Source organism: Phycodurus eques, chromosome 16 (assembly GCF_024500275.1).
Source record: "Phycodurus eques isolate BA_2022a chromosome 16, UOR_Pequ_1.1, whole genome shotgun sequence".
Lineage (NCBI taxonomy): Eukaryota > Metazoa > Chordata > Actinopteri > Syngnathiformes > Syngnathidae > Phycodurus > Phycodurus eques.
In genome coordinates, this window is record NC_084540.1 from 20,567,305 (window position 1) to 20,580,094 (window position 12,790).

Sequence of the window (12,790 nt, forward strand, 5' to 3'; positions counted from 1 at the left end):
AAGAGCTTGTTAATACATGTCCAGAGTGACGACGTTTAATGGTGGAGTCAAGACTGTACAGTATGTGCTGGAGGAGAACTAAACAGTCGTATAATAATCAGTTTCTTGTACATTCATTTTCAAAGGACGTCAGTGCGGTTCTGGAGCTGGAGAGGTCTTCCACCATTACAACAATTTGTTATGCTGCTGCCGCTGCATTGTTATTGATGGCTAAAAAACTGCGTCACAGACAGGCGGCTGCGACAACAGAACAGTGACGGACGGGATTGTAAACAAGATGGAAGCACAGTGGAGCGATCCCTCAGCCTCGAGATGAATCCGTGTAGTATTCCTTCTTTCCATTTTCAAATGGCAATCAAACAAGTGAATAAGTGACTGATTAAGTTTTTCTATATAACCTTCACAAGACATTGAATCGATTGCAACTGGACTGTTCTGGTTTAAGAAGACGTTTTGCCTCTCATCCGAGCAGCCTTCTGAGTTTATAACAAAAAAAACGCCTTTTTTGTTTTTTTTTATTTCAATTCTAGACTCATATCAAAAATGAAAAATGGGACACAGGACTGCGATGCTAGCTAACACTTTTGATGAGCCTTATGTGAGGGTTGTATGGTTGTGTTGAATAATGGAACTACTGAATAGTCTTTACTCTTTATGTAGGATGGAGTACCACGAGTGGTACGTGGGTTCTCTCTACTGGTACACAAAAAAGGATGGATGGATCATTTGACTACTCACGCCAACTAACAAGCTAACTTTCCACATGCTTGCTACCAAACGTTCGGGTCACATAATCCCAACCAATTAAAAATTAAAATCAAATTGAGCCCTGCGGTCCCATTTTATAGTTTTGAAATTGAACTGTTGATTGAACTTTACCCATTATTTTTAGCAAGGTGACAATATACAGCTCTGAAAGAAACGAGACCAAACCAGAATAAAACACTAGACCTTTTTTTTGGTATTCTGACCATTTTTCATCAATTACATTTAAATGCTCAAAATGACAAAACTCATATTTGGGAATTGTGTTGTCAGCAGCACATAAAATAAAACTCTAAATCACCGAAACAGCTTATTTTGTCTCTTAATTTTTCACATAGCCGCATATAAATCCCTTCTTCATTTTTTAGTTGTTATTTGAAAATGGAAAGAACGAACGACACACAAACTTAGATGAATTCCAAGCCTTCGTACTTGACGTCGCCTATCTTCGTCTCCGGTAGGACGATGCGTCCGTCCAGCGTGAAGGCCACGATGTACGTGGCAATCTTGCCCGCGTCTTCCTCAGACTTGAGCGCCAGGATGATCTGGTCGTCCGTGTTGGGCACGAACTTGAACGAGGAGAAGCCGTGGGTGAGGTCGAGCGGGCCCACCCGGCTCACCGTGACGTCGGTGAAGTCCGACGAGCAGCTCAGGACCAGGTTGGTGGCCCGCCGCTCGTCCGCCGTTTCCTCGTAGCGCTCCGTGCTAGCGCGGCGCGGCAGGAAGAACCAACGCTGCAGCGTGTCGCTCCACGTCGCAGACTCGTGAATGAGGTAACCTGCGGAAAGGGAGGAACGTGGCGGTGAGGCTGAGGGCTAGTCACCCGCTCTCAACTCTAAGCACTCATCTCAAATCAACTTTCCTCATTGAAATGAATGGAAATGCCATTAATCCGCTACGGTCCCCCATAACACCAACACTTTTTTCAAATTTAAACTTAGTCTTTTAATTACTAGCACAATATACCATAATAACATGATTAAATGTAAAAAAAATAAACAAACATTTTTGCATCTTTTCTTGCTTCAATTCAATTGTGCTGCTGCTTTTGGTGTTTGTCTTGACCACCAGAGGGCGGTATAATACATATAGGGTTCCCTCGCTATTATTGGAGTTTACCTATTGCGGATTCAGTGCATTGCAGATTCTTTTTTCATATTCATATAGCGTACAAGTCGCCATATGGAGGGATTTTTTATGTATGCTGTAATCTTTTGAGGGGTAAAATAAATGCTTCCTACCCTGAAACATTCAAACTGTTTAAAAAAAATTGGGGGAAAATAAAATCATTAAAACACATATTACAAGGAATAAAATATACATATTATATAGTAATACAGTGCATTGCTGTATGGTTCAGAGACTAAAGAAAATTTTAAAGTACAAAAAATGTTTATAAAAGTATGGTAGATGCTAATAGGAGTGTGGGGAAGATTTAATACGAGTCTGGAGAGGTTCATACAGCTTTAAAATGTGTAAATAATCCCAAAATTATGTGGTCGCCACTTTGCGGACATGACCTATTGTGGGGGTGTTCCGGTCCGGAACCTAGTGGTATCTTGACTTTAAAAACAAATTATATATATATAATCATGATCACTGGTAATTTAAGGTGCCACTGTATCTGTACTTAAGAGTTTGAGTACATCTGCCACCTCTGACCTGGAGGTTGGATTCCAGCGGCTGACTTGAGCGACTTGTACGTCGGGACCCAGTTGCGGTGCTCCACTTCCCCGCGGAATCCCACCACTTTCACCCACTCCGGATTGTCGTTGACGAACTCGCCCGACGTGGTGGTCCATTCCTTCCCCAGACCGCCCACGTAAAGGTGCTCGTCCTTCACCGCAAACCACTCGCCTTTGAAACCTACCGAGGGAATGGCAAAAGTTGAATTCCGAATTCCGCCAAACAATACAAAACATGTTCATCAGCCTTGTTTGATTTGAAAAATCACAACTTGGTCGGTGATACAGTCGGGGATATGATGCAGACCCACTCGCAATAGATGAAAGTCTGCGATAGTGCAATTAGTTGAAAAAAACTGTTTTATACCTCAACATTGATTAAAATGGTATGACACGTCGCCAGCTGTCCAAATCCAAGTCAGCGCTCGTGCCGACCCCCCGACCAGACAAGAGGAAACGACTGTGGTGACATCATCTTCCCAAACTCTCTCAACAGTCGTAGAGCCACGAGTGATGCAATAAATACAACAATGAGCTGACTAAGCAGTTTACGAGGCGGAAATAAACACTTACCTTCAGGGCTGACCAGTTGCTTCTGCACCGAAGCATTACATCGACCCATTTTTTTTTACAAAACAGGCTTAGTCGAATGTCTTAGCCTCATTATCATCTAAAACAAACAAACAAAATCCAAACTTTTATTCTCGAGCCAATATAATGCCGCACCACTCCTGCAGAGTGAGGGAATAGGTGGAGTTTTCAGAATCAGAATCAGAATCATCTTTATTTGCCAAGTATGTCCAAAACACACAAGGAATTTGTCTCCGGTAGTTGGAGCCCAGTGTTTTACGACACTTCTCAGACAGTTGAGCGTTCAAGATAGGTAATATTTGGTTTTGTTTTGTTTAACGATTTTGAACACTTTAAATTAGTTCATGATGCCTAAAAATAACTGAAATGCATATTTGGACATACAGGGTTTAAGGGGAAAAGGAAAACCACTCACGCTCACATCGCCAGCTCACATCGCCACTAATAAAAACTAACACATACAAACGCAGAATAATGTGAAAAGACAACCTTTAGCCACGGTGCCGTCGCCATCCGTTAAGATGACCCAAGGGACGGCCTTGTCGCCGTCGATGTGGTAAACTATGCCCGTCCTGTCATCCACGCTGTAAAGCTTCCCGTTGAACACCACCAGCTCCGACAGCTCCATGCCTCGTCCCTTCTCAGCCAGGTGACTCTCCAGCACCGTCCTTTCCGCGTCCCACTCCACGGACACCCTGTCGCCGCTCTGCGACACCAGGAGGTACCCCCGCCGCATGTAGCTGAACCACGTCAGCGTTTTCTCGCTACGAGAGTTCGTGTCCAAGTCGGCGATGACGCCGATGCGGTAGCGCGTGCCCTGCGGTGTGCGCTCGGCCGGACTGAGAGGGTAGGTGTCGTTGTAGCGGGCGCCGGTCCGCGGCGGACGGTCGCGGTCCGCCCTCCAGCCCACGGAGGTGTAGGCGCGGGGGGGCAGGCCCGCGCTCAAGTGCATGAGGAGCAGCAGGACCAAGCCCAGCGAGACGGCCATCACCACGATGGGCCGCCACTTGAGGCGGAAGCGAGGGTCTGTGGCGTTGGCCATGGTCGCCAACATGGGGAGGCCCCCGACGGAGATGCGCAAACCGTTCATGGGCTCATTCTGCTCCAGGCGAGCGTAGGCTGCAGGAGCAGTCATAGAGGATGGAGGCAGGGAGTGACCTGAAGAAAAGTCCAAGTAGGAGTCACTTATACATTTAAGCCCTGCATATTCACGGTGTGCTATCAAATTGACAGATTCACATTTTCGTCAAGCATATCCCAGAAGTGACAGAAAAAACAAGCAAAGCTTGTTTTGAAAGTCATTTTCATTATATTAAGACATAGTCCCAAAGTGTGAACAATAAGATGCTTGTGGTCACGTTTAGCAAGTGACAGCCGCTGCTGAGCAAGTAAGAAGACCTTACACATTGCAGTCCCTGTGTTTTTTTTTTTTTTTTTTTTAATCGGTACAACCTCTCTAAACAAACAAAAATCCCAACAGTATTGGTAGTTTTATATTTGTGATTCTCGTCATAGAGAATACTGGCACATTACCAATATTTCTTGCAAATCTTATGCAAGTATCACCTGTTTGTTAGTTAAGTAAGTCAAAGTTAATCACAACGATCGTTTGGAGCTGAAAGGTTAACCAAATCCTGGTTGCTTTGACTTTGAAAGTTCACTCAGGAGCTATATTGAACAGTGTTTACCTCTGAAGATCTTTGGAGCAGCTAGGAATTCAAACCGCATTACGACATCTCGTCTTCATCTGACCCAAACTGCCTCATAGAAAATAGGTAACTATAGGTCATATTAATTTATTGTAATAGGTAATAAAGCTTCTACTCACACTCTGGGCATATACCTACAGTATTTTTTCCAGTTTGAATAAAAATCACATCCTCCAATTTACCCGCGTTTAATTCTTAAATTAGCATTTAAATTAGCACAGACAAGTAATTCGGGAAATACAAGGCTAACTGGCAAGGGCCTTCAGATGACGCATTAAAACTCTGACAAACCAAAAACAACACTCCAGCTTAACTTTTGTTAGTGATGCGGCTTACTTTCTCTGTATCTACTTCTCTCAAACACCAAGTGTCGCAAAAAAAGCCAGAGAAAACGCAGGAAAGCGGAGTTAATTCTTTTACGTGGGACATAGCCATGCCACGAGTGGCTAATATGTGCAAGTAATTGATGCCCACCAAAAAGATTTGTCATTGCCTATAAATGCCACAAAATGGCGGCAAAGCAATTCCCCCCCCAATCAGACATGGCAACAGCCTGGCAAAATGAAGCTCCTCCCCTCTCGTAAACTTAATTCCTTAAGATGGCGCCGAAGCAATATTTGTATAGCAGACGTGTGGCCTGAGGACAAAAACCAGCAAATTTTCTAGCAAATAACGGTGGGATGGTTCCCCCCAAATATCTGTGAATATGCAAATGTTGAACCGCAAATATGCGTGGGTTGACAGTATTTAAGGACCAAACTGTCATAGAATGTGTAGAAATATTGTTATCACAAGGAGAAAAACAACAAAACACGGTCTTATTTTTGCAAAAGTATCATGCTTTGCTCAGATGCCCCTTAAAAAACAAAAATGCTGTCAGTCAAAAACAACAACCCTGTACCTTAACCTTTGTCAGTGACAATCTTTCCGCTGACTACTACGTCTCTTAGCACACCAAGTGTCACCCCCCCAAATAAAAAAGCCAAAGAAAAAGCACAACCACCGTTAAATGCTAAAATCACGTGCGAAGGCAACGGCGTCAACAATCTCGAGTTCTTTTGACGTGGACCAGCAGGCTCCTCGGGGGAGCAAATCACGGGGGGTCTGGCCAGCCTCCACATGTTGTAGTGAAAGAGCCTTTGACGACGGGGGTTGGGTGGGTGAGGTCCTCATCGGTTGAACGGCGGCCTATCACGCGCCCCGTGAAACGCGCCTCTGTGCTGCGACAAAGGGGCTTACCTGTCCGTCTCCTCCGAGCGGACCGCCGCTCAGCCTGCATCGCATTCTCCTGCAAGCGCGACTGCGATGGTGGTGAACTTTAACTACACTTAGAGGATCCTAGCCTGGTCCAAAGGTGCGAGGGGGGCGGGAGGGGTGGGGCGACAAACTTTGCACCACTTGTAGATCATGAAAACCTTTATTATTAACCTGCTTGGGAATGGACAAACCCTCTGAGTAGGACCACAGTGATGCAATCAGCCAGGCCAGAGGCGAACAACAGTCAAGAATGATATGTTTATCTATCACAGCTTTAAGTACACAACGAGAGCTGTTAACTATGGTCTTTAAAGTACAATCTCAATTTTTTTCTTTTAAAAAAACCCTCCGATTTCCAATCCTAAAATATCCCCCATTTGCTTTGAGCAATGGTTCTCAAAAGTGTGATACAAGCACCATTCATTAACTAGTACAGTATATTTTTGTTAAGTACAGTTCAGTTGCATTGAACTTTTAAGTAATATACATTTGCACTTAATCTTTTAGAACTGTGCAACATTTATTCAGGTAATTTTTTTTTTTAATGTTTATGTGCAATACATTTTATTTAAATCATTTAAGGACTTTTTAGTTTCCCTTAAGCGCAGCATTAACAACCTAGTTGCTTGGGAGTGAAGGAAAATGTAGCCACGCGGCACAGTGACCGCCGAGCTTACCGTTCTTTTAGTGGTTTTAGATTTATGGCCTGGATGTGTTTTACATCCAAACATTTACTGTAATTACAACTTCACTACTGCATCAGTGTAGGTGAGTGATAAGACTACGGCGCTTTTAGACTTAGTTTATGTTACGAAAATTTCAATGATTCCAGCGGAACCAGTGGGTGAGGAGGATAACTCGATTGGATGTCAGGAAATTGCAAGATGTACTGGACACTTCTAAAGGGACAAACTGGGACCCAAACCCCCATCGGCGGGTTTTTAGAAGAGACTTTCCCACAAGTATGCAAGAAACATTTCGTCGGGATGTGTGTGAGTAATTTAGCGCAGCATAATGGCTATTTTGCTGGTACACAACATGGAAGAGTCTGTTTACTTGCTTTCAATGAGTCAACAAACTCAAGTATTTGACAAAGGTAGAGAAGGCTTGAACGATGATTTTAGCTGTCTTCTCTGACACCGTAGTTTGTTGTTTTAATAAAATAGACATGGATAGGATCATTGAAGAACCGGCTAAATAATTGACTTGCTCTTTTGACACTGAGTTGGATAAAGTAAAGCTGATGTGAACTGCCGCTAAATGACCCAAAGACAACTCAACAATTACACATACGTGTGAAAAAAAAAAAAAAAAAAAAAACCTTCCACAAACCTGATGATGGCAGTCGGTCCCTTTAAAAGTGACTAGTTCGTCTAGCAATCTGTTGGATGTTTTAAATTGTTGTACAAAACAATTTAAAACATCCACTCGATTTATCCCCCTCCCCCAAATATCCGCTGGTTTCATTTTGATTTTATTGCAATCAAATTGGTAGAAAAAAAACAGAACAAACAAACAAACCAAAAAAACTAAATATTTTGGGGTATATCTGGTGGTGCAAAGTTTTTGTCATCGTATTAGGTTAAATGAATAGTAATTACTCACTTCCTGCCACCCGGTACGCTGGCGTTATAAAATGGTGTATTCATGAGATTCAGTGGAGCTCAAGGAGACAGAAAAAATAAATAAATAGGTCGCACGGTGACCAAACAGACGTGTATAATCATCACAGCAATTTTGCTCTATAAAAGTGAGGTCAAATATTCACACAATGGTGAAGATTAGATTAGCCACTCATACGCCTGAACAGAGCATTCGGGCTGTTAGCGAAGATGCTAATGCACTCCCGTTACAACAATAAACACTCGTTCGGGAAGCAACGAGGCTCACAAAAGTGTCATTTGGCATGTTTGCCGACGCACTCACCGCACACTCACGCCGTCAGCCCTCCGTTCGACGCCGCTCGGGACTCAGGCGTCATCGTTGTCGACGTTTGCTCGTTTTTGGTTTACACTTTGGGAACGAACTCACCGACGACTTCCTGTTCCAGGCATGTGACGTCATCCACGTCACTTTGACGCAGGCCGGTAACGCTGCATTCAGGTGCACTTAGAAATACAGAGATTTGGGTGTTGAGTTTTTTTAAAAGGAAAAATTGCGAGGTTTCACTGACCTGTTTTCCATTGTGTATTTTTGATCTTAGTCGAAACTTTAAATGTGAAAAGAAAACGCAAATGTTTCTTTTTTGCGTGTGTTAGATTTAAAAACAACAAGTTACTCTGTTTTTTTGATGACTAATAGAAAATGGAAAGAACAAATGAAACAAGCCAGTTTTTCCATTTTGTATTTTTGGTATGAGCCAAATTTGAAATGTGAAAAATCACAGTATTGTCATTAAGTCCGTTTTTTTTGTCTCTTATTATTTTTCCCAGAGCTGTATAATTGGTTGCTAAAAAAATAATTGGTTACTCTTTCACACATTGCTCTACAACTTTTTGAGGAGACTGGTTTGTGCAGATCTGCATTCTCTGTTACGCTTTACAAGTGTGTGTAATGTGAAAAAATATCATCTTGCACTGCTCAGTACTGTACTGTATGAAAACCAAAACCATTTCATATATGCACCTTGCAGATCTGCAGTCCTCCACACACATACTGAGACAATCACTAACCTAAATATTTACCCAAGGAGCAGACATCTGCAGTGAATCCTGTTGGGTGAGGATATGAATGAGAATCCAAAAGGTCGGAACACACTTTTTTTTTTTTATTATTTGGCAAAGAGAATACTGGGTAAGGCACATGAGCTTGGGGATTCTCCAGAGGAAAATAGAGAAAAAGAGGCCAAACTAAGCTGTAAAGAAGCAAAGAGAAAGTCACGTGATAAGTAATGTGCTAATCTTGTGATTGTCCCGGGCGGGCCTGACCAAATAAACTGCTGTCATCGAATGGTGGCTGATGTGTGGGGGGGAAAACAAAGCACTAACATGAACACAGGAAACAGAAATCAACGTATGGCCTTGCTACCTTTGGAGCAGTAGTTCCCAACCACTAATGTGCCACAGGAAATGATCCAATTTCACGTTATTGGTAAAAAAAAAAGATCAAATTAAAATAAATGCATCTTTGTTCATCTATGTATGCCAGCGACAGGCACAAGAATAGCATGTTCTTCCACTATACATCAGAAGGTCAAATGAATCAGTGTATCCACCTGTTGCCATTCATAAAACAGAATACAGACAATAGAGACAGAGCCCTGCCGCAAATACCCCCACATCAGTGCACTTTGTAATTGCCTATAGAAGCCACACAATGGTAGCAAAGCACTACTTTTGTCTAAATGAAGGTCCTCAACTCACTTCAACATAGTTCTTTGGCACAGGGAAAGCACACATGTGCGACCACCAAAACAGAGAACCACAGACAACATGTTCCCCCAAAAGCCTGCAAAGTGAATCAGCTAGTCACAGATGAACGAGGAAACGCTTTGTGTGAAAAAGCTTTGTGTTCAACTGAACAGGGCCAGATTTCGCTTTTAATCCAAAAATTGGATGCCTAGATTTTTTTTATTTAGTGCCTTGGTGCAATAGAGGTTGGGATACACTGCCTTAAAGCAAACAAACAAATAAAACAAAACACTCTCAACCAAAGCACTTACATTAAAATAATATTAAAATTATAATGCACAAAAGCCATTTTTTTAAGTGATTTAAAAAACAAGACAAAAACAAAACAATACAGTAGTATTTTCTTTTTTTTTTAAGCAACATGCGTGAGACTGCTATTTTCCTAACTTCTGTCATGATACTGTGCACTGAGGGTGACACATTGGAGTTCAAGTGGTTTTGGCACAAAGACAAAAAAGCAGCAGGACCCCCCCCTTTTCCCTTCCAGAGAACTAACTAAAAATTAAAAATATAATAATTAAACACAATAAAGTGTGCATGTCCTACTGGAAGAGAAGAGGTGGGCAGAGGTGTGTCTGTAAGGTGAATTTGGCAAATATGAACGCTCTTCACCACATCGGTTGGAATTTGGTAAGATCAGTCTTTCAATAGGTTGGCGGTTGGTACTCTCCAGGATTCTCTTGGTTTTGGGAGAACGGGGACTGCTGGTAGCCGGCGGGGCCGCTGCTGCCGGTGGCGTAGGGGGCTGGGGGGTACGGCGGGTCCACGGCGGGGTCCGTGTACTGCCGGTCCAAGTTGCTCAGGCCTTGGCGATAGCGCTCGTAGGCGAAATAGGACAACAGACCCTGGAGAGACAAAGTACGGTACGGTAGTACGGTATTTATATAAAAAAAAAAAAAAAAAAAAAAAAAACGGAATAATTTCGAGTTCAAACAACATTTTAGGGGGAAAATGTACCGCAAAAAGGTCAGACACTCATCACACGAGATTTCAGCAAATCTCGTGAGATTTGTGCTCAGTGAGCGAGTAAAGCAGGGGTGGGCAAAATATGTTCAGTCTAATATTTCTTGGATTCAAATACTGTAACATTATGCACAGTTAAAAGATGAACACTGCTTAAATATAGGACAATTAAAAAATACATTAAATAATGATTCAGTAAAATGTTTTCCCCATGAAAGTTAAAAAATATATATATATACTAAATAAAGGTTTCAAAATAAGCAGTTCTTACAAGATCAAATACAAATGTATTGAATTTAAAAGTTACATACAACAGAACTGCATTGAAGCAGTTACTATTTTGCATACAACCACCCTGATGCCACTGAAATCAAGTTTAAATTTTGTGGTGTATTTTCCCCGGAAGCTTTTTGGTCCGGCAGGTCGAGCGCTCTTATTTTCGAAGCGGTCAATGCGAGGCTCACCCAGGTGAGAATGGAGAAGAAGGAGAACGCCACAACGGCACGAGCGGCGTCGGCCGGCACGGCGGGGTCGTTGGTCCAGGACCACTGGTTGGCCAGGACGCAAAAGCAGATGAACCACAGGAACGTCCAAACCCCTGCAACATCCCAATAGTTAAAGCTAACCATTTGCATAAACAGGCAGATAATTAAGATTTTCTTGGTTGTTTGATTTAACATTTTTACACGAGCCCGAAACCCAAATATCTGCATACAAAGTCAATTCTCCACAATATATCCTATTTAAGAATTAGGGTTAAAAAGAATGAAAACTTTTGAAACATCCTCTCACCTGAGAAGACCAAGTCCCCGACGATGATGTACTTCCTCTCCTTGGCGTTACTGATCTGCGGGAAGTAGGCATCCAGCACCAGGAAGCCCACGCACACCAGGAAGGCCAGCACGCCGATCCCCACGCCGTAGCCGCACGCGCTGTCCCTGTGGTTGAACATGCACGTGGCCTCCGGCTCCGTGATGGAATTGACGTAGCCCTCCGCCGTGATGGTGGCGAACACCACAATGGCAAAGAGCTAGCGGACAAAGCCAATCGAAATTAAAAAATACAAGTCCTAATGTTAGGACAAATGCCGTAATGTTACAAGAACATTACGAAGTTGTAATGTTATGAGAATAAAGTTGCAAGATTACGATGATGATGAATAAAGTGATACAAGAATAAAGTTGTAATATTTAAGAGAAAAAATAAATGTTTTACAAAGTTGCAATGTTACAACAATAAAGTCGTAATACTACGACAAAAAAGTTGAAATGTTACAAAAGTGGCAATATTACGAAGTCGGAACATTATAAAAATAACTTACAAGAATAAAGTTACGAAAAAATTGTCAGAATTTTACAAGAAACATTTTAACCAAAAGAAAGTGAAATTTGAACGAAACAGTTCCAATATTACAAGAAAAAATAATAAAGAATTATCGTTACGTTAAACGAGCTAAATTGTAATGTTACAAGAATAAAGTCATAATATTGCAACCGAAAACGTTTCTACTACGAGAAAAAAAATAACGTCACAATATTACGAAGAAAAAGTCGTAATGTTATGTATGTAAAGTATGTATGTATGAATGTCTTAAACCACACAACTGCCACCTTTTAAGAATCCCAAATTTATCCATGTCAGCTCAGCATGGATAAAATATAATACAGTTGCTGTAATAACCAGGAAAAAAAGCAACATAGTCATGCATAATGAGTTTTACTTCCGGGTTTGGGCTTAGCATTAGCTAGCATTGGATAGCATAGCAGATGCTACATGCTATCAAAAGCAAACAAAGTCATTGCGGAACGACAAAATAACCGACGCCAGCTGGAGCAGACCGCTCCCTCTGAATAAGCCTTTTCTGCCTCCAATAATTCCAGCTGCCAACATGTCGAATTTATTGTCATTATTTATCAAGTCACTCAAAGTTTGTGGTCGATTGTAAGCAGCTGTTGACAGCTCAGCATGCTAACGAACGGTTTAGTTCCCTCACTCACCCAGCTCAGGCATCGTAGAATCGTCTGAGGCTTTTTCAGAAAACTCACAAAGTCGAACGCGCCACCGGCCAGCGGGGCTCCATAAGCGTTGCTTTGCATTTCTTTGCGCTTTTTTTGTTTTGTTTTTAAATTACTCGTAGCGACGTCATCAAAAGTTTGGAAACTAAGCCGGAAAAAAACTTTCTCTCTTTGTGGGACGTCAAAACTGCTTTCCTGAAAACTTGACAAGCCAGCCCCCTGCTTTGATACATTCAAGGACCCGCGGAAACATCATGAACCATAACAGTCGAGACAGATTTAAAGTTACAGGAGTAAGTAGTCACGGAGTAAAATAAAAATTATAAAAAATAAACATCAACAATAAAAATGTATGTAAATGTTTGGTGTCCACAGAAAAAAACATGTATATTATA

At 42.0% G+C, this 12,790-nt stretch overlaps 2 protein-coding genes across 2 annotated transcripts; both read right to left on the bottom strand.

Moving 5' to 3' along the window:
• Positions 1 to 19: 19 nt before the first annotated feature.
• Positions 20 to 8,051, bottom strand: cant1a (calcium activated nucleotidase 1a). The gene is made up of 4 exons (XM_061700675.1): positions 7,934 to 8,051; positions 3,531 to 4,199; positions 2,428 to 2,631; positions 20 to 1,543 (listed from the first exon to the last, which is right to left on the bottom strand). Exons 2-4 carry the CDS (start codon positions 4,174 to 4,176, stop codon positions 1,173 to 1,175), a joined length of 1,221 nt encoding a protein of 406 aa, XP_061556659.1. The 5' UTR covers positions 4,177 to 4,199; positions 7,934 to 8,051; the 3' UTR covers positions 20 to 1,172.
• A 701-nt stretch (positions 8,052 to 8,752) lies between these two features.
• Positions 8,753 to 12,602, bottom strand: syngr2a (synaptogyrin 2a). The gene is made up of 4 exons (XM_061700342.1): positions 12,378 to 12,602; positions 11,173 to 11,410; positions 10,845 to 10,978; positions 8,753 to 10,262 (listed from the first exon to the last, which is right to left on the bottom strand). The coding sequence occupies exons 1-4, from the start codon at positions 12,474 to 12,476 to the stop codon at positions 10,062 to 10,064; spliced, it is 672 nt and encodes a 223-aa protein (XP_061556326.1). The 5' UTR covers positions 12,477 to 12,602; the 3' UTR covers positions 8,753 to 10,061.
• Positions 12,603 to 12,790: the final 188 nt, after the last annotated feature.

Excerpts from the sequence above, each read along its gene's own strand:
- cant1a (XM_061700675.1), bottom strand. The coding sequence starts at position 4,176 with ATGACTGCTCCTGCAGCCTACGCTCGCCTGGAGCAGAATGAGCCCATG. Across the intron at positions 2,632-3,530 it reads CGACGGCACCGTGGCTAAAG|GTTTCAAAGGCGAGTGGTTT; the intron begins GTTGTCTTTTCA and ends TTCCCTCGGTAG. Across the intron at positions 1,544-2,427 it reads CGCTGGAATCCAACCTCCAG|GTTACCTCATTCACGAGTCT; the intron begins GTCAGAGGTGGC and ends CCCTTTCCGCAG.
- syngr2a (XM_061700342.1), bottom strand. The coding sequence starts at position 12,476 with ATGCAAAGCAACGCTTATGGAGCCCCGCTGGCCGGTGGCGCGTTCGAC. Across the intron at positions 11,411-12,377 it reads TTCTACGATGCCTGAGCTGG|CTCTTTGCCATTGTGGTGTT; the intron begins GTGAGTGAGGGA and ends TTTGTCCGCTAG. Across the intron at positions 10,263-10,844 it reads TCTTCTCCATTCTCACCTGG|GGTCTGTTGTCCTATTTCGC; the intron begins GTGAGCCTCGCA and ends TTGTCTCTCCAG.